The following is a 20971-nucleotide window of genomic DNA, read 5'->3' as shown; positions in this document are numbered from 1 at the left end:
GGCCAGAAACTCATCTTGCAGAAATAACATCTCAGTACTTTGCTTCTGCATCAGGATGTTGTGGTTCAAGCCACAACCCAAGTACGCAATCTAGACTGTCCCCAGAGTAGTTGCAATAATGTTTCATCGGAATGAGGTAATGAACCATCTTCCCGTTGTCGAACATCGCTGTGGCTCCAGGCCAACGCTGTTTCTTCAACTGTTGCCAACCAATATCAAATTAGAACAACACACAAAATGCTGGAGGAACTCAGCAGGTCAGGCAACATCTACGGAGGGAAATAAACAGTCGATGTTTTGGGCTGAGACCCTTTATCAGGACTGGAAAGAAAGAGGGCAGGAGCCAGAATAAAGAGGGTGGGGGGAGAGGGAGGGGGAGGAACACGAGCTGGCGGGTGATGGCTGAGTCCAGCTGAGGGGGAGGAAGGTAGGTAGGGGAGGGAGCAAAGTGGCAATGATGTGATAAGCTGGGAGGTGATTGGTCGAAGAGGCAAAGGGCTGAAGAAGATGGGATCTGATAGGAAAGGACAGTGGACCATGGAACAAAGGGGAGGAGGTGGGGAACCAGAGGGAGGAAAGTGTGGGGAATCTGTGTCCAGCCTTACAGACATGTCAGTGTGGGAATAGGAAGTGGAATTAAACTGGCTGGCCACCAGGAGATCCTGGCTGTTGTGGCAGATGGAGTGAAGGTGCTCAACGAAGCAATCCCCCAGTCTGTGTCAGATCTCACCGATGTGGAGGAGGCTGCACCGGGAGCACCGGATGCAAGAAATGACACATATATGATAAATGATAAACATGAATCCATCGGAGATGTCCTCTTTATTCAGTAAACAGGGTTTCCGTTCCACCACCATCAATGCAGCCCTCACCTGCATCTCCTTCATTTCCCGCAAGTCTGCCCTCACCCCATCCCCCTCTCCCAACATAACAAGGACAGGGTTCCCCTTGTCCTCACCTACCACCCCACCAGCCTCCGCATCCAACACATCACTCTCCGCAACTTCCGCCACCTCCAACGGGATCCTACCATCAGGCACAATCCCCCCTCCCCCTCCCCACCGCTTTCCATAGGGATTGCTCTCTCCGCGACTCCCTTGTCCCTCCCCGCAGATGACCCTCCCGGCACTTATCCCTGCAACTGCACTACATGCTACACCTATCCCTACACCTCCTCCCTCACCACCGTTCAGGGCTCCAGACAGCCCTTCCAGGTGAGGCACCTCTTCACCTGTGAATCTGAGGGTGTCATCTATTGCATCCGGTGCTCCCAGTGCAGCCTCCTCTACTTCGGTGAGGCCCGATGCAGATCAGGAGATCACTCCTACGAGCACCTTCGCTCTGTCTACCGCAACAGCCGGGATCTCCTGGTGGCCAGCCATTTTAATTCAACTACCCATCCCCACACTGACATGGCTGCCCACGGCCTCCTCTACTGCCAGGTTGATGCTAGACACAGATTAGAGGAACAGCATCTCATATTCTGCCTTGGTAGTCTCCAACCTGACAGCATCAACACTGATTTCTCCAACTTCCGGTAACCCCTCCCCTCTGTTTCCTCCCCCCCCATGTTTTCCCTCTTCCCTCTAGCCCCATTACCCCTTCTCTTTCCCCTCCCCCGCCCTCACAACCTGCCCATCCCCCAACATCTTCCTCCCTCTGGTTCCCCACCTCCTTCTCTTTATTCCATGGTCCACTGTCCTCTCCTATCAGATTCCATCTTCTTCAGCCCTTTGCCTCTTCCACCAATCACCTCCCAGCTTCTCACCTCATTCGCACTCCCTTCCCCCTCCCCTGGATTCACCTATCACTAGCCAGCTCGTGCTCCTCCCCTCCTGCCCTCTTCCTTTCCAGTCCTGATGAAGGGTCTTGACCCAAAACATCGACTGTATATTTCCCTCCATAGATGCTGACCGACCTGCCGAGTTCCTCCAGCATTTTGTGTGTGTGTTGCTCCAGATTTCCAGCATCTGCAGTCTCTCTTATGTCAAGTTAGAACAATCTTGGAACATGCACCAATTTGGCTGTTGTGCTTATCAACAACACTAGTGGCTACATTTGAAGAAATAAATTGTCTGGGAAGCATTTTGAGACCTTTTTGGGGATAGAGAGGTGCGACTATATAGAGTACAGTTCTTTAAGTTTCAGAGTGTGGTATCGGGGTTGGAATCTGTGTGACCACGTACCAGACTCCATGTTCCGTGAACCCGTGGGGCCACTTGCACTGGGAACATTTTTGGCATCTGGACTACTCAATGTGGGTGATTTGGAGATTTGCTTGCTTCAGAATACTTCTGCTCCAATAATGTTTTGGCAACAGGAGGGAAGTCTATGAAAAGGTAAACATCGAATTCCAGAAGTGTGCAGAGCACCATGTTAGCAGAATGGTACAAGTCAGTGTACTCATCACATTGAATCTATGTCAGAATTTGACAGAACTAGCGTGATACAACAGCTACAGTGAAGGTTGTTTAAGGAATCTGCTAGGCCCTTCAGTCCAGTGCCCCCGTGCCAGTTTTTTGATCAAACCTTGTGTGAGGCACAGGATTACCTCTTCTTTAGTGGTGCAGCATCCATTCTACCTTAAATGGAATCTCATACAATGACAATGGATAGTTCAACTGATGCACCACAGTAGTGCCTCACAGATTTGGAGACCCAGGTTCAATCCCAACGTCAGGTTCTGTCTGTGTAGAGTTTGCACGTTCTCCCTTCAGCTAACAGCAGAACTCTGAAGGATCTTTTTTCGTTTGTTCGCAGGTTGTGAGTAAAGCCAGAATTTATTGCCCATCCCTAATCATACCCTGAACTTAGCTTAACCATTTCAGGGGACAAGTAAGGGTTAACCATATTGGGTATCTGAAGTCACTTATGGACCAAACCAAGTAAGGGCAGCAATGAAGCAGATGTGCTTTTGACAGCAGTCTGGTAATTTAATGGCCACTGTTACTTACCCCACCCGTAATTCCAGAGTTTTTTTTAATGAGTTGGATTTACATTCCCTATTTTCTATTAAAAATGAACAGAATCCAAGACTTTATAAAAAGAGACAAGGAATGCAAAAGCAAACTAGTGAAGGTATAGAAATTAGGAATCAGGTTATTGTATCCAATTTGGCACTTCACATTTTAGGAAGCACCTCTGGCACCAGGGAGGCCTCTGAGAGGACATGTTGGAACTGTGTCAATAAAGGACCTCAGTCGTGGGGAGAGAACAGAAGACCTGGCATCATTCTCTTGTGAGAGGGACTATTGGGAGATAAGATAGAGCTGTTCAAAATTATAGAGAGTTTTGTTGAGGTAGGTTAAGGGAGAATGTTTTCATTGGCAGATCAGAGAACACAGATTTAAGATAATTGGCAAAAGAATCAGAGCATTTCTTTTTTTTAGAAAAAGGAAGTAAATTTGCTGTGTTCAACAAAGCCAGTTTAAAGGGTGGTGGAACCAGACCCAGTAACAACTATAAATGGGAACTGGTGCATACTTTAAAAGACTTGCAGACTACTGGGAAATACCAAGGGAATGAGATGAATTCAATAGGTCAGAGTCATAGAGCAATACAGCTCAGATACAGGCCCTTCAGCCCAACCAGTCCTTGCTGACCATGGTGCCCACCCAGCTAGTCCCAATTTCCTGTGTTCAGCCCATATCCCACTAAGCCCCACCCCTCCATGTACCTATCCAAGTGCCTCTTAAATGATACTATTGTACCTGCCTCACCCACTTCCTCTGGCAGCTTGTTCCATATATTCACCACCCTCTGTGTGAAAAAGTTGCCCCTCAAGTCCCTTTTAAATCTTTCCCTTCTCACCCTAAACTTATGCCCCCTGGTTTTGGACTCCCCTACCCTGGGGAAAAGACTTGTTACCATCCACCTTCTCTATGCTTCTCATAATTTTAAACATTTCTATAAGGTCGCCTCTCATTCTCTGACGTTCCAAGGAATAAAGACCTTTCAAAGAACAAGAACGATCAGGATGGGTCAAATGGCCTCCCACATTATGGATTCTATTCCGCAACCTTCACAATGTAACTATACCTGAAGCACAAACCTAATGTTTCGTCGCAGCCTCTGTATCTCCTGGTTTACACACAAACATGGAAAATGGCAGGAGTAGGCCATCCAGCCCACTGAGCTGACTCTCCCATTCAAACTGATCTATGATCTACCTCAACACCACGTTCTCACGCTTTCCCCATGTCCCTCAATTCCATTTGCATCCAGGAATTTAACAATCTTCTTAAACATATTCAGCAATTCGGGCTTCACAGCCTTTACCCTCAGTAATGTCTCCATGCTTCATTCCCAATCTCTTATCCTGTAACCCAAGACTCTGACCCCTTGCTCTGGGCTCCCTCATCCCCAGCCAGGGAACGCATACTGCACCCTCTACACACCAGTCTGTCTAACCCCCTTGGAATTGTACAAATTAGATCCCCTCTCAATTTTTCTGAAAATACTTTCTCATTCTTCTAAAGAGTTCCCAAATGAACTGGATTCCACCCGATGCATTTTGCTTTGAAACCATCATAGAATATTCAGACAGCCCAGAGCTGGTTTATTGTCCTACCTTTGTACTGGCCACACCAATTTCTGGTCCAGCGTTGACGTGAACACCACAGTCAGTCTCGCGGGAGATCGAGCTGCCCACGGTGTTGGTGATGCCAACAGTCAGGGCTCGTCTTCCTTTGCAGTACCTCAAGGCCATTAAAGTGTCAGCAGTTTCACCTGCAGAACAATGAAGAATGGGTTACAGAACACAGAGATCAAAACTCACTGCCGATGTATCTCATTGCTCTCCGAATCCCATTCCATAAAGTGATACATTCAGCAACAGTGCAGGATGTAAAACAGTAAACTACTAAAGAAATCACATCTCCCTTCTCATCAACAACTTGGACGCTTAACATTACAGGACACTCTGCAGTAATGTTATCAAAAGCATTGAACACCAGGAACCATAAAGGGGAAGGGGAGTAAAAGATTAGTAACAGCAGTAGGTTTTAAGGAATATCCTAAAACATAAGTGGTAGGGGGATTCATGGAAGGAATTCCAGAGGCTTTTTTTTGATGAGGCAGTACATTTCCGAGTTTAAAATCATGGAATAGCAAAAAAAAAGATAGACCTGGATATGCAGTAAAATCTTAGAGGGCCTGAGACCATACAATTGCCCAATGTCATGAAACAATATATGATAGACTATATGAAAAATCTTGGATAATCTATAATTTGAATTAAACTATGTAAATAATTTAGCACTGTAGGAATTGGATGCTGGTAAATTCAGGAATAAGGTGAAATAATTAAGCAACTTCGAAACAAAATGTTCAAAACTTTCTGAATCAACATCCAATAATCTAATACGAAATAACTAAAGTAAACGATGGGACCCATGTAGTTGCTCAATTTCCAGTGCACCCTTTCACAAACTCTCACCTGCCTGTACCATCAGATACCTCCTGCCCCACCTGTGGGGGAGACTGGCTCTCTCACTGGTCTCAGTTACCTTTAAACCCACAGAACTGAAGAAGCAAGTCATCCTTGACCCCAAGGGACTGTCTAAGATGACGATTCTGAACGAGCAAATAGAACATCCTCATAAAAATGCAAATGTAATTTCCAATTTATATTTTAAAAGACAGACACATTTATTTGGCCCCAAGGATCTTTAACAGAGTCAGATTTATAAAATAGAAGCCTTACATTATCACGGTCTACAAAATTCACAATGTAACAGCTTCTTACCTACAGATGGAAGCTGACAGTAGGTCTGTTTGAAAGGTGTGGAATTGTAGGTTGTGGAAAACTCCACACAGTCCCAGCTCCAGTCTGTGTATTTCTGCGCTACTCAGGAGCAAGGTCAGTTCTGCCAGTGAAGATCCTAATAGTTGGGCTCAGACACCACGTTACACCATGGAGTTCTGGCCAGTAAAATCTAATAGACACCGTGTGCAGCTTCATTATTATATAGAAGACAGATGTTGAGAGTCAGTTAATACTCATCAGGGTCTTAAAGGATGTCAAAATGTGGGACAATGCTGGAAAGTATTAGCATCTTCTGAACCTCTGTTGAAGCTGAACATCCCGTGACCTAAAGGGACAGTGAGAAAGGTGACTCTGCCTTTCATGCAATGGTGGCTTTTGCATAACATCTTTAACATAGGAAAATACTGCATTGTATAAAGGCACATCATACAAAACTCAGCGTCACGCCACATAGGGTGATAGTAGGGGAGAGGACCAAATGCTTGGTCAAAGAGTCAGCTGACAAGCAGTGCTTTAGAGGGTTTATGGAATTTGGGTCTTTGGCAGCTGTCTCTGGAGTTAGAATTAAGGTTGGGGTTGGAGTTGACAGAATCTGGGATACACACAAGGCCACAGATGGATGACTAGAGAGTTCTCAGAGTTTTCTTTTTAGGAGTAAGGGGAATTATGCAACTAAGGAGGCAAGACCTAGGAGTGATTTGGGGATGTGGATGGAATTCTGAGTTCAAGGTACAAATCAATACTTGGGGGAAAACGAACTGCAGATGCTGGAAATCCAAAATAAAAGAAAAGATGGATTTACTCAGCAGGTCAGGAGACATAGAGATACAGAGAGAGCGAGCAAGTCAATATCTCAGGATCACAGGTAATTGACTTGAAACATTAATGAATTGAAACGTTTCTTTGTGTGGATACAGGTCAACATTTTCTGGGCAAATACTTTTTTTCATGGTTTTTCTGACTATTCCAGAAAGGCAAGCGAGAACAGAGTTCCATTACACAACAGATTCAATAGAAGCAGAACAGAAGTAACTGACTCTCAGTTTTTGGCTTCTATATAATAATGAAGCTGCACATAGTGTCTATTATATTATACTGGCCAGAACTCAATGGTGTAAAGTGATATCTGAGCAGCATCAACAAAAGCCATGTCATGTAGTGCATCTCCATCTGGGCTGGGCCACAAATAACCACGTTTCCTCTACCCGGGGTTCTTTGTCAATGTTGACAAGTGACAGTGGCAGGTACATCACATTCATCAGATAAACACATCACCGAAATGTATCCAATTAGCAGACCAAAGTGCAAAAATAAAATGTTATAAAGGAAATAGAAATGATGTCCAATGTTAACAAAGAACAGGATTGATATACAGTAGGTCAAAGTCACTTTCTCTTGAGAATGTTGACATCTTCTAGAGGCGGTGCCTCAAGAAGGCGGCATCCATCATTAAGGACCCTCACCACCCAGGACATGGCCTCTTCTTGTTGCTACCATCGGGGAGGAGGTACAGGATGTACAGCATCCATCATTAAGGACCCTCACCACCCAGGACATGGCCTCTTCTCGTTACTACCATCGGGGAGGAGGTACAGGAGCCTGAAGACCCACACTCAACGATTCAGTAACAACTTCTTCCTCTCCACCATCAGATTTCTAAACGATCCATGAACACTACCTCATTATTCCTTTTTTTTATTGCACTATTTATTTATTTTTGTAATTTATAGCGGTATAAGGTAATTTATAGATTTTTGTGTCTTTTATGTACTGCTGCCACAAGACAACAAATTTCATGTCATGTGTCAGTGATAATAAATCTGATTCTGATTCTGATTCTGAGAAGACAAGCCAAGGGAGATCACCTTACCATGCTTTATCTCCTTTTACTTCAAATAATTAACCAGTCCCGATCTTCTCCAAACAGAAGTAGTAACAGTGGTTTCATTCAACAGGCTGACTTCAGTTAACCTTGTTAACTGAAGCTGAAGGCACATTAATACAAGCCAGAATTCTGCCTTTATACTACAGCAATGACCTTTAATATATTAGATTGCTCTCAGTGTACAAGAGCACAGCAGCTGCTTCCTGAACATTTTTGCATTGGAGTCGTTTGTATTTGGATCCAAATCTAGATAAGGTTTATGGAGAGCAAACGTCCCAAGTTCACAAATCCTGCAAGTACACTCACCAATAAAGGCAACTTATAAACCGCCAGTGCATCTCTACACCCATGTACAATGGGTAGACATGCACACATTCAGATGCACACTCAAATTCATTAAACTCATACTAGAGGGAGAGATACTTGAGGCCTTTTTTATTGGAACAGACCAAGTTAAGATGGTAATATTAAAATTATTAAAAGGTTTTGATAAGGTCGGTAAGTAATCCAATGGCACATTTGTTTAAGATCACCATAAGCATTCCTAAATGTTTTGATGGCTCATCCTGGTCCCGGGTTGGTAGGTTAATTGGCCGCTGTAAATTGGCTCTGGTGTATGGGGTGGTAGGAGAATCAGGGAGAAGTTGATGAACAACTGAAAGAGAAATGAGTGGGAGAATGGGATTGCTCTGAGAGATGATATAAATCCAATCATCTTCTTCTATATTGTAAGGAGATGAAATGAGAGCTGAAGTCCACACCCACTTCCTGCACAAGCCCACCTTCTTTTGTCAAACCAGCCATTAACTAAATGTCAAAGATTAGATGACATGCATTTAAAGTGAGAGGGGGAAAGTTTAAAGGAATGCATGGGCAAGTTTTTTTTTCTGTACACAGGGAGTGATAGGTACTTGGAACGGGCTGTCAGGGGTATGGTGGGAGCAGATACAATAGTGCTGTCTAAGAGGCTTTTAGACAGGCATGTGAATACACAGGGAATGGCGGATATGGATCATGTGCAGGCAGAAGAGATTTAGTTTCATTTGGCGTCAAGCTCGGCGCAGGCATTGTGGTCCAAAGGCCCTGTTCCTGTGCTGTACTGTTCTATGTTTTAACCCAACTGTGGGGAAGCCAGTTGTGGGAACTCCATGGTCACCTCAGCAGAATCGACGATCATGTACGTGGCCAGGGATCAAACAAGGAACCTTCCGCATCCTAACCAATTGGGAGACCATCTGCTTATCTGGAAAGCCACTTGATTGTCGTAAAAATCCAGCTGGTGCTTTAATGTCCTTCAAGCCTACTCTGATAGATACTGATTGGGGCTTGTAATGACAATTCAGTAACTACTTCAATAAACTAAAGTGCCCAGCCCCACACGACATGGTTAACATCTAATGCTCTTTGAATCAGCCAATCAAGTTACTTGGATGGGAGATGTGTTGAGATTCCATGACTATTCAGATTGGATCACCACTACTTCCTCTGGGCTAATGACGTTAGCATCATTGAGTCATACAGCATGGAACCAAGCCATTTGACACCACCCCTCCCCAAGAATGCACTAACTATCAAGCATCCACTTATACCAATCCTATTTTTATCCTCTCCTCATTCTTAGCAACTGTCCCCAGATTCTACCACTCACCTTCACACTAGGGCCAATTTACAGTGGGCAATTAACCTACAAACCTACACTAGTTTGGATGGGAGGGAACCAGAGCACCTGGGAGAAACCCACCAAGTCGCAGGGAGAACATGCAAACTCCACACAGACAGCACCAGAAATTAGGATTGAACATTAGTCACTGGAGCTGTGAAGCTCAACCAGCTGTGACACCTCACATTACATTTGGCCTCACCAAATTTTTGGAAAATAAGAGAAAATATGTTGCAGTAGTGCTTGCTAACCTCCTGATAAACAAAAATTGCATAGACAAGAATGTAAGAAAATAAGGTTCCCAATAGAGTTGAGAAATACTAACATACAAACAAGTGGATCTTTGTGTGTGTAAACCTCCAGCAGAACACAAGTTGTTCAGTCTGTTATTTGGCAGAATCAATGACTGGTTTGATTTTAAATGAGCTAAATGAATTTCAACAGAATGTAAACTAACCCTGAAGAAAACGGAGTTCACCAGCAAACTTGTTCACCAGAAAAGAGAGTTCACCAGAAAACTTTAAATGAACTAAATGAATTTCAACAGAATGTAAACTAACCCTGAAGAAAACAGAGTTCACCAGCAAGGGAACACGAGTTGTCCCACTTCACAAAGCCCTGGATTTAACCCATGTTGACCAGCACAGTGACACATTCCAAGTGCAAGCCCCACACCCAATGGATGGGCATCAGACAGCTTATCATCCTCTCTACTCCTGATGTCTGGCCTGGGCAAAGCTCCATTAACAGAGGGTGTGCTTGTGTAGTGGTGATGTTGCTGGGCTAGTAAAGCAGAGGGCCACATCTATGCACAGGTGATGGGTTCAAATCCCACAGGAGAGTTTGGGAAGTTGGACTCAGTTTGAACATAATCTGGAAACATGGAGAACTGGGTGTGGCGAACATGGCTGTTGGATTGTCCTATAACCCAAATGTCCTACTGAAGGAAGAGTATCTATCTATATGGAATTCCAATCCATGCTCCTAACTGCCTTCTGATGCGAATTGACAAACCCCTCATTGACATCAGATCACTAGAAATAATGAACTGAGGCAGTTCGAGTTGGCCTGCCACCATTTCCTGAGGGGCAACCAAACGTGGCCAATAAATGCCAAACATGGCCAATAAATGCTGACGTTAGTTAGCAGTACTGCAAGTAATGTTACACCTAGAAACATATTTCACAACCGCTGCACAGTACCTGACTGGCTGAGGAAAAAGCAGACGTCATCCCGGAAGACAGGCGTACTGCGATCCAGGAAGTCGCTGGAAAGTTCCACCATTACCGGCAGCTCGGTCAGCTCCTCTAGGATTTGCCGTGTCTGAGAGAGGAATCAGGGAACAAGTGGATGTCAGGTCAACAGCAACAGGTGGGAAGAACAGAAAATGGAATTGCTTTCAAAAGCAAATATCAAGTGTGGATGTGCAGAGGGATCTGGATGCCTCGGAACATGGAACACAAAGTTAGCATGCCAAAAGCAAGCAATTAGGAAGGTAAATGTTATGTTGTCTTTATTGCTGGTGGGATTGAACACAAAGGAGAAATGTTGCTGCAATTTACAGAGTTCCAGCAAGATCACCCCTGGAGTATTTCCTGCAGCTTTAGTCCACGTACTCAGGAATATACTTGCCCAAGAGGGTACATCTCACTCAAAGGACTTTTCTCCCCCGAATCAGCGTAAAAAAGATTACACCAGATTTAGGAGCAGCACAGTAGTACAACTGGTAGAGCCGCTGCCTCACAGCTTCAGTGACCCAGGTCAATGTCTGCGTGGAGTCTGCATGCTCTCCCTTTGACCGTGTGGGGTTCCTCTGGAGGTACTTTGCTTTACTCCCACATCCCAAAAACCTGTGGGTTGGTAGGGGTTAATCAGCCACTGTAAAGTATCCTGAGCATGTAGATGACTGGCTGAACCTGGGGGGAATTGATGAGAATGTATGAAGAATAAATAAAAATAGGATTAGTGTAAATGATTGTTTTATAGTCAGCACTGACATGATAGGCTGAAAGGCCTGTGTCTGTGCTATGTGTCTCTATGACGTTGTGACTCGATGACTATTTCGCATACAAGTTCCATAGACATGCCTTATCGTTGACACAATACGGTTTCAAAACTGCAGCAAACAAGTTTGACTGCTGAAAATGAAGTTGAAGTTTTAACGTAAACTCACTTACCTCATATTTCCAGTTTTGGGTGAACTACTGAAGCATATAGGGAAAAAAATCGCATTCAATACAATTCACAGCCCTCCCCTTGCACCCCACAAAGTGACTCCCATACAAGTGCACGCTCTGCATCAGTGATCAGGAACAGGAACCTTGTTCCTTGCCTCCCAATGTAAAGGAGGCACCTTCTGCATGTCAGATATCTCCACATCATTTGGGAGTTCCAGTCTGGCGTCCTTCATAATTCATCTAAAAGTCCACTCCAGAGACTGGAGCATACAACGTGGATAAAAGTGTCAGCAAAATACTGAAAGAGTGCTACACTGTCAGAGGTGCCTTCTTAGGTGATGTTAAGCCCAAGTCCCTTGCCCTTCAGATGGAGTAGCTGAGCTCTTCTGTGTCCTGTTGAACAAGATCACTAAAACTGACCAATTTTTGTAGGAGGTTAGCTAGGAACAATGCTTTGCTACACTATGGCAGTGACTACATTTCAAAAAGTTCATCATCGGCAGAAAAATACTTCAGGATATCCTGAGGTCATGAAAAGCACTACACAAATGCACATTTTTGATCATTTTTATACATGATACTAGTGTTTTAACTGCTTGGGCACACAAGATATTGTTCATTATTTACATTTAAATCTTGCTGGTAAATTAGCAGTGACAGATATTAAATTCACAGACTGCAAAGGCACATTACTTGGTGTGTGGATCAGTGCAACTTTTGCACTCCCAAATTGGGACAATTCAAGGTTTTGGAAAGCTCATTAGGTGTTGATTGCCACAGCTACTTGAGCTCGGGGGCTAGTTCTAAGAGGGCAGCAGATGAGCTGATTGGCAGCTCAGCTGCCCAATCCACACTAAGGCTGGTGGCAGGTCCTTGGTCCTCCTCCTTCCTCAGAAACGGGAGAGCAAAGGAAAGAAGGTGGGATCTGTTTATTGGAATCATTTTGCAGGAGCTGGGCATCAGTGGTGCAGCCAGCACTTATTGTGGTGAGCTACCACATCCTCGATCCACTGCAATTATTCCAGTGAAGGTATTCCCAGAGGATTGCTGCAGAGGGACTTCCAGATCTAAACCCAGTAACAATGAAGGACCAGCGACATTTCTAAGGATATATGCCACCTGGAGGGAACCTGCAGGCGGTGGTGCTCCCATGTGCCTGCCGCACTTGTTACTCTTGGTGGTGAAGGCTACGGGTTTGGGAGGTGCTGTCAAGAGTTACCTGGACAAGTAACACAGTGAATTTTGTAGACAGTCCACACGGCAGCCAGTATGTGCCGGCAGTGAAGGGAATGAATATTTAGGGATGCTTTGTCCTGGATGATTTCCCACCAGTTGAGATGACTTACAGTTTATAAAGGAGGAACGGATCACCAAACATTATTGTCTGGTGCCTTTGACTCTTCAGTTGTTGAATCACTCCTACCCTGCAGCCCATCACAGACCACCATCTACGTTCTGACAGAGGGACAATGGTACAAGATAATAAAGGTTGGTAATCCCTATGATTCCTCTAGTTTGTCAGAAAGCATCTGGGACAAAGCAGCCCATCCACCAACTCCCTTCCTCACCCCCATCATCCCAACTCCTTTTCCCTGCTTTAGTACTTGCCTAGAAACTGTTAATCTTCTGTCCTGAAGTAAGGTAATTGTCCTTAAGCACTAACTCCATGTCACCTTTCACTATGCTGCAGGGAACACTCAGCAAATCAGGCAGCATCTGAGGAGAGAGAAACAGAGTTAACAATTCAGGTCATTGACCCTTCTCCAGTTCTGGAGAAAGATTGATCTGAAATGTTAGCTCTGTTGCTGTATCCACAGATGCTGCCTGACCTGTTGAGTGTTTCCAGCAATCTCTGTTTTTGAGTCAGGTTTGCAGCATCTGCACTTTTCTCCTTTCAGTGACTCAGTGCCTTGGGCTACTGAGTCCTTGGGGACGGACCATAGTCTGTCTCTTTCTCTGACTGGGAAATTGGCACAGTGCTCCTTGGGAAAAAGCACCGACCTCCACGAGACCCCTCAATAAAACACTAGGGAAGAAAACTGGATGTGTGTCAACAAAAGCTAGTTCTTCCCAAAATTCCCCACAGTTTTAGCTAAGTCAAACCACCTCCTCGCTCACCGAGTGATTTTACATGTTCCAAGAAAGCTTTCAAATACAGACAGGAGTTGCATTACATCGGGGAACAGGAGTAAAAAGCAAGCAGCCAATGTCAACTGATGCTGCTGTGTTAATAAGCAGCCAAAAGGCCAACATCAGAAGTACAGAAGCACAATTATCATGCCACAAACTCCGCTCTGCTTGGGGGCAGTGGACAATTGTCTGGGGAGGTGTCGGGTTGTGGGGGAGAGCAGCAATGGTGCAGGGCTTGACAGTGCTACAATTTACATATGAATTCAATTTCTGCAGAGATAATTGCCTCATTATAATCGAACAGGATTAATGAGGCGTGCAGCCTGTCAATGTGCAGCACAGTTCAGCGTGAAACACCTCCCCAACCAGCCTCTTTCAATCGGGAGACAATTTGTCACCATTAGACAACAGGCAATGCCAGCTGTGAGAGACAGATTCCAGATAGAGAACTGCAATAAATTAGCTGCTAACACGAGAACACATCCCTGCAGTCAGTGCCATGCACGGCTCCAATGAGTACCAGACACTTTTCTTCCTCCACTATTCCCAGTCGCTCCCCCCAACCAACCACTTCTGTTCTCAGACACCTACAACAACCCCCTCCACCCAACTCCTTCCCTGCCCACCAACCACTTCCCCAAACCCCACCCAATAATCTACCCCTTCCTCAGCCACTTCCCCAATCCTTTCACCACCCACCGTCACCCGCCCACCATCTCTGCCCACCCCTCGGTTAAGGTCGCCAACCTCGTGTTTCCCATATTGAAGGCTGATCTCCAGCACACTCCTGCACACACTTGTAGGAAATCTTTGAGGTTAGAAAATATTTTGTGGTTTCCAAATAATATGACTGAACACGTTCATTTATGAATTAAGAAAGGATGTTCGGAGAAGTACAGCAAGACTGGAAGTCCAGTCAGATGAGGAGGAATCTGTTTGCTTCTCAATTGGCCCGGGGAGACAGGCTTCATCATAGTTAGCCAATAATAGAGGAGGTGGGTCATGTGATCAACCCTTCCAGAACAGGTCTAACTAGTGTTGGCAACACTGTCCAGATTTATAACCTTGGCTTCCACTGACATTACTCAGTCAAAGGGGCAGTGTGATGGTCAAAGACACCTCATGGGATCCCTGGGTCGTTGTACACGTGGTTCATCCCTACCTGGCAAACTTCAGGTTACACCCCGCTGTGAGAAGCAGCAGTTTTCATAGAATCATAGAAACATACAGCCCACTTCGTCCATGCCGACTGCGATGTCTATCTACGTTAATCACATTTGCCTGTATCATGCTCTTATCCCACTCCTATCCAAGTACCTGTCCGAATGCCTTTTAAATGTTGTAATAGTATCTGCCTCCATTACCTCCTCTAACAGCTCGCTCCAAGTATTCATCACACTCTGTGTGGAAAAACTTACCCCTCAGATCTCATCTCTCTCCTTAAACTAATGCCCTCTAGTTTTAGACACCACTGCCCTAGGGAAAAGACTATCTACACCTCTCAATTTTGTAAACCCCTACAAGGTCACCTCTCAACTTCCTACGTTCCAGTGAGAATAAACCCAGTCTATGCAATCTCTCCTTATAACTACAGTCTTCACTCCAGGCAGCATCCTGGTGAATCTCTTCTGCACTTTCTCTATTGCTACCGTATCCTTCCTGTAGTGTGGTGACCAGAACTGAACACAATTCTCTAGGTGCAGTCTAACCAATGTTTTGTACAACTGCAATGAGGTCCCAACTCGTATACTCAATGCCTCGCCCTATGAAGGCAAGCATACCAAATGCCTTTGACACTACCCTATCCACTTGTGTTACCACTTTCAGGGAACTATAGACTTGAATAAAGGTCTTTAAAATGGTCTCTTTAATGACTTTCTTTGGCTTCGTCCAGGCAGTTCATTAAACTCAAAATGAATTGATTTTTATTTCCAACGGTCACTTTAATACAGTTTTCTCTCTCTCTCTCTCACACACACACACACGCGCGCACACACACACACACACACACACACAGGAAGTGAACCCATCACAACAGAAGTAAAAACAGAAAATGCTAGAATACTCAGTAAGTCATACTGTATCTGTAGAGACAGAAAAACAAAGTTACTGTTTCGAATTGGAGGAGTTGTGGAGAGCAAGGGAGGTTGTCAAAGGATGCAGCAGGATATAGGTGAGTTGGGAATTTGGGCAGAGAAATGTCAGATGGTGTTTAATCCAGACAAGTGTGAGGTGTCGCACTTTGAGAGGTCAAATGCAAGAGGAGCGTGTACAGTAAATGGCAGGACCCTTAGGAACATTGTCATACAGAGGGATCTTGGGGTGCAAGTCCATAGCTCCCTGAAAGTGGCCATATAAGTGGATAGGGAGGTAAAGAAGACATACAGAGTGCTTGCCTTCATTGGGTGGGGCATTGAGAGTCAAAGTTGGGAAGTCATTTTGCAGTTGTACAAAACTTTGGTTAGGCCACATTTGGGAGTACTGTGTGCAGTTCTGGTCATCATATCATAGGAAGAATGTGGAGGCTTTGGATTGGGTGCAGAAGAGGTTCACCAGGAGGCTGCCTCGATTGGAGCCCATTAGCTATAAAGAGAGGTTGGACAAATTTGGATTGGTTTCTCTGGAGCATCAGAGCATCATGGTGATCTGATTTTATATGCAAGAGGCATAGATAGGATAGATGGAGTATTTTTCCCAGGGTGGAAATGTCAAATATTAGAGGGCATAGGTTTAAAGTGATAGGGGGAAAGGTTAAAGGAGATTTGCGAGGCAAGTTTTTTTTTTGGTGTCTTGAACCCACTGCCAGGGGAGGTGGTGGAAGCAGATACAATTGCAATGTTTAAGAGGCATTTAGACAGACACCTGAACAGGGACCGAACAGAGGGATACAGACCATGAGCAGGCAGATGGCATTCGTTTAGATTGGCATCATGGTCGGAGCAGACAAGATAGGCCAAAGAGCCTGTCCTCTGCTGTACCTTTTTTTATGTTCTGTGCTCTAAATTCATCATCTTTCATTAGACAGGAGCTCAAGTAAGTTTCCTTCTTGTGGTCTATTAGAAAAGGAACAATAAAATCTAATATTCAAAGGTCAGCAATGTGAAATGTTAACACTGTTTCTCTCTGCACAGATGCTGCCTGACCTGCTGAGTATTTGAGAATTTATTGTTTTTACTTCAGGCTTCCAGCAGGTGCAGCTTTTATTGGCTTCAGACTTTAACCAGCCCATCTCTAACACACTTCACCAGCTGACTCTCCACTCCCTTCCAAGGACACCGAGCAAGTGGGGAATGGGCAGTCAACATCGGCCTCAAAGCAATGTTCCCTGCTTGGCTGTGGATGCAAGATACAATGTTTGATACACAGATCAAACAGAAAATACACAGTTCTGAAAATAATGTTGGGATTTCATGCGATGTTCACAGCAAAACTTGAATTAGATTTTTTGATATTTGCTCTGTTTAAGATGTTAGACATTAATGAAAACATACCGCCAGTCCAGAATGATAACTTGTTCCACAAGCAATAATTAACAAACGTCTGCATCTTCTGATCTCTTTAATTGAATCCTTTAATCCACCAAGGATCACTAAAAAGCAACAGATAACACACAGGTTACAATATTAAGGCTGATCAGTTTGTATGAGGCTACACAAAATCAGCCAAGATGCACTTCTTTTTACCGTGGAACTGGATTGTCACAGACCATCTTTAGGAAGAAGGTAATCCAATATCATTGCTACACTTCACTAGACACCCTTATAAAACAGGTCTTGGTCAGCATAGATGAGTTGGGCCAAAGGGCCCGTTTCTGTACTGTATAACGCTATGAATCTAGGTCACAGCACTATGGGAACTATCTGGTGTATTAGCAAAATGTTGGAGCGTCCTCAAACTTTACACCCAGAAACACCCATTATCCAGGAATTAAAGATTACGCTTCCACCAACTAAATACAATTTTGTGCTATTTTGGTCTATGGCACCAAATGTTAGTGTTAGTCCAGCATGTCAGGCTGGATTGTCCAAACCACAGCCCAGCAGTAATGGGAGGAAGTGCGGTACTTGCCTTTGCTTCCCATTGGACGGTGGCTAGGCTGGTGGAGTGGCTCGCTGAGTACTCACGCGGCCAGTCCCCGCCAGCTGCTTTCCAATGAAGCCAGTCCCTCACCATGTAGCTGGGAGGTGGAATCATCCCTCAGCTTAAAGCTAGTTTGAAAGCCTTTGGTATCTTGAGCTGCAGGAGATGGGCAGAATTTTTAACGAATATTTCTCATTGGTGTTTACTAAAGAGAAAGTCATGGTTGCTCAAGAGATAAGGGGAAACAAGTGGAGATGTTTTAGAGGACATTCATGTTACCAGGGAGGAGATACTTGCAGCCTTACAGTGCATTAAGGTGGATAAATCCCCAGGGCCTGACCGAGTGCATTCTTGGACTTAGTGGGAGGCTAGAGAAGAAATTGCGGAGGCCCTTGCGGAGATTTGTGCTTCATTGTTAGCCACTGGTGAAGTTCCTGAAGACTGGAAGGTGGCTAATGTTGTTCTGTTGTTTAAGAAGGGTAGCAAGGACAAGTCAGGGAACTACAGGCCGGTCAGCCTAACATCAGTGGTGGGCAAGTTACTGGAGTGAATTCTGAGGGGCAGGATCTACCAGCATTTGGATAGACAGAATCTGATTAGGAGGAGTCAGCATGGCTTTGTGCGTGGAAAGTTATGCTTGATGAAGCTTTTTAGAATTTTTGAAGAGGTAACCAAAAAGATAGATGAGGGTAGGGCAGTAGATGTTGTCTATTTGGACTTTAGCAAGGCCTTCGACAAGGTCCTGCATGGCAGGCTGGTCTGGAAGGTTAGGTCCCATGGAATCCAGGGAGAGCTAGTTAGGTGATTCAAAATTGGCTCAGAGGTAGGAAGCAGAGGGTGGTGGTTGAAGGTTGTTTCTCAGAATGGAGGCCAGTGACTAGTGGTGTACTGCAGGGGTTGGTGTTGGGACCCTGTTATTTATTATTGATATAAATGATTTGGATGCGAATGCACAAGGCTTGATCAGTAAGTTTGTGGATGAAATGAAATTAGGTGGTGTTGTTAATAGTGAAGGTCATGGTAGATTACAGGGGCATCCTTGATCAGTTAGGGAAGTGGGCTGAGGAGTGGCAAATGGATCTCAATACAGTTAAGTGTGAGGTGTTACATTTTGGAAAGTCAAACCAGTGTAGGACTGATACTATGAATGGTAGGGCAGTAGGGAGTGAAATGGAACAGAGGGACCTAGGAGTACAAGTGCATAGTTCGTTAAAAGTGGCATCACAGGTACACTGGCCTTCATCGGTCAGGGCATTAGGTATAGGAGCTGGGACATTATGTTGCAGTTGTACAAGTCATTGGTGAGGCTGCACTTGGAGTACTGTGTACAGTTTTGGTCACCCTGTTATAGGAAAGACATGGTTAAACTGGAAAGAGTGCAGAAAAGATTTACAAGGGTGTTGTCAGGACTAGAGGGCCCGAGTCAAGGTCTTTCCTCCTTGGAGTTTAGGAGAATGAGGGGTGATCTTACAGAGGTTTATAAAATCATGAGGGGCATATACAAGGTGGATGGTAAGTCTTTTCCCCAGGGCAGTGGAGTCCAAAACTAAGGAACATAGATTTAGGGTGAGAAAGGGAAGATTTAAAAGGGACTTGAGGGGCAACTTTTTCATGCAGAGGGTGGTGAGTATATGGAACGAGCTACCAGAGGAAGTGGCTGAGGCAGGTACAGTAGTATCATTTAAGAAGCACTTGGATAGGTACATGCAGGGATGGGGCTGAGAGGAGGAAATTGGGACTAGCTGGGTGGGCACCGTGGTCAGCATGGACTGGTTAGGCCTAAGGGCCTGTATCCATGCTGTATTGCTCTATGACTCAGGCAGTGATCTGTCAAAGATCATCAGGATATTCTGGGGACAGGTCTCAGAACAAGCTCGGAGGATGCTCCACCTCACAGGACCTCTCTCAGGTACAAGGTATCAATTCAACTGGCCCTAGGCACCTGTAGAAAGCAAGAAAGGCAGTTCCCCCTCTTATCCACATCCCCACTATTTCCTGGGAATTTCCAGGTTTAGTCAATGCCATAGATGGCAGCACTTGCAGGGAGTTGCATAGTGAAAAGGTGCATTTATAGGACTGTGTTATTACCTGTGTTATTTTCAAAATTGACTCTTCCTCTCATTGTGTTCACCACCGATTCTGGCTGCTCAAAGATTTCTTTCTGCATAAAAGAACTGTAGCTTCCTGTGAAAAGGTCAGGCAGAATAATCACATGAAAATTACTTCATACAAAAAAGGTCAGAAGGTTCTGTCAAGAGGATAACAAAGTCTCAACGCTGTGCTTGTAATAATCCATCAAGAACTCATGCAGGTTCACGTCTGGTACAGGTTAATCAGTAGGTACCTTTTGCTGTAAAAATCATTCTACCTCTGTGTGTTTAATAATCCCCATACATTTTAAAGTACATTTATAGCAAGTTCAGCTTCAGGACAAAGCAACCTATTTGCTGATTCTGGTAGGGAATGAGATCTCATCTCAGATCTCACAATGCAGTAAAATTCCAATAATATGGCATCTGATTGTTCAGAAATTCTGATAATCCAGCATTCTACACCTTCATTCATCCAGAACACAAGACAGGGGTCCAGGGTGTGCAGCCATAGATGGGGGGCCAGAGCGCAGTTGGGGCTGGGGTCTGGACTGAGGGTCCAGAACACCAGGGGTCAAGAATGTGGGTGGGTTTGCTGCTGGAGCCCGGGTCCAGACTGCTTGTACATTTCCCACTCACTTTAAACTCACCGGGTTCACTGGAAAAATGTATTATACCACAGTGTAACATGTACAAAAAAAAGTGAAATAAAAGTGTGCTTGGGTATTAATAGCTGTAACATCCAATAGTCCAGAAGACCAGCTAGTCTGGTGCTACCAAAATCCCAAATTATCAGAGTTATATTGTACATCTCTGAGGTGAATAAGCCAGCAACAGAAAACATGAAAGCTATCTCCTTGGTTCGGGGGCAGGAACTGTGCCAGCCAATTTGTGAATGACAAGCTTCCACCATCAGTAACACGTTAATAATCAGACAATTTGGTTGGTGTATTGTCATCTGAACCTGACTCCTTCAAGCACATGTGCAAGAAGAGATCTACCACACCCCTCTTTTACTGGGCTGCCGGGGAGGCAGTATACCCCACTGGGGTGTGATAGGGTAGCAGTTAGGTACTGAAGTTCCTGACCAATGATCCATTGACAGGAGTTCAAGTCCTACCACGGCATTAAATAATTCGGGAATTAAACGTAGCCTCGGTAAGGGTAACTAAGAAACTAGCA

General features: G+C 44.7%; 1 protein-coding gene across 1 annotated transcript in view; it reads right to left on the bottom strand.

Annotated features, from left to right (window-relative positions):
• LOC127584714 (glutamine--fructose-6-phosphate aminotransferase [isomerizing] 1-like) overlaps nucleotides 1–20971 on the bottom strand; it is an 83783-nt gene that overhangs the window by 7394 nt on the left and 55418 nt on the right. Inside the window, exons 11-14 of the mRNA XM_052041607.1 lie at nucleotides 19788–19883; nucleotides 17111–17208; nucleotides 10515–10635; nucleotides 4571–4728 (exon numbers count right to left, since the gene is read on the bottom strand). Of these exons, the coding sequence (XP_051897567.1) occupies nucleotides 4571–4728; nucleotides 10515–10635; nucleotides 17111–17208; nucleotides 19788–19883 (473 nt within the window). The remainder of the gene's footprint in view (nucleotides 1–4570; nucleotides 4729–10514; nucleotides 10636–17110; nucleotides 17209–19787; nucleotides 19884–20971) is intronic.

The sequence above is a fragment of the Pristis pectinata genome, chromosome 30 (assembly GCF_009764475.1).
Source record: "Pristis pectinata isolate sPriPec2 chromosome 30, sPriPec2.1.pri, whole genome shotgun sequence".
In the NCBI taxonomy this organism is placed as follows: domain Eukaryota; kingdom Metazoa; phylum Chordata; class Chondrichthyes; order Rhinopristiformes; family Pristidae; genus Pristis; species Pristis pectinata.
This window is presented reverse-complemented; position numbering and strand designations above follow the sequence as displayed.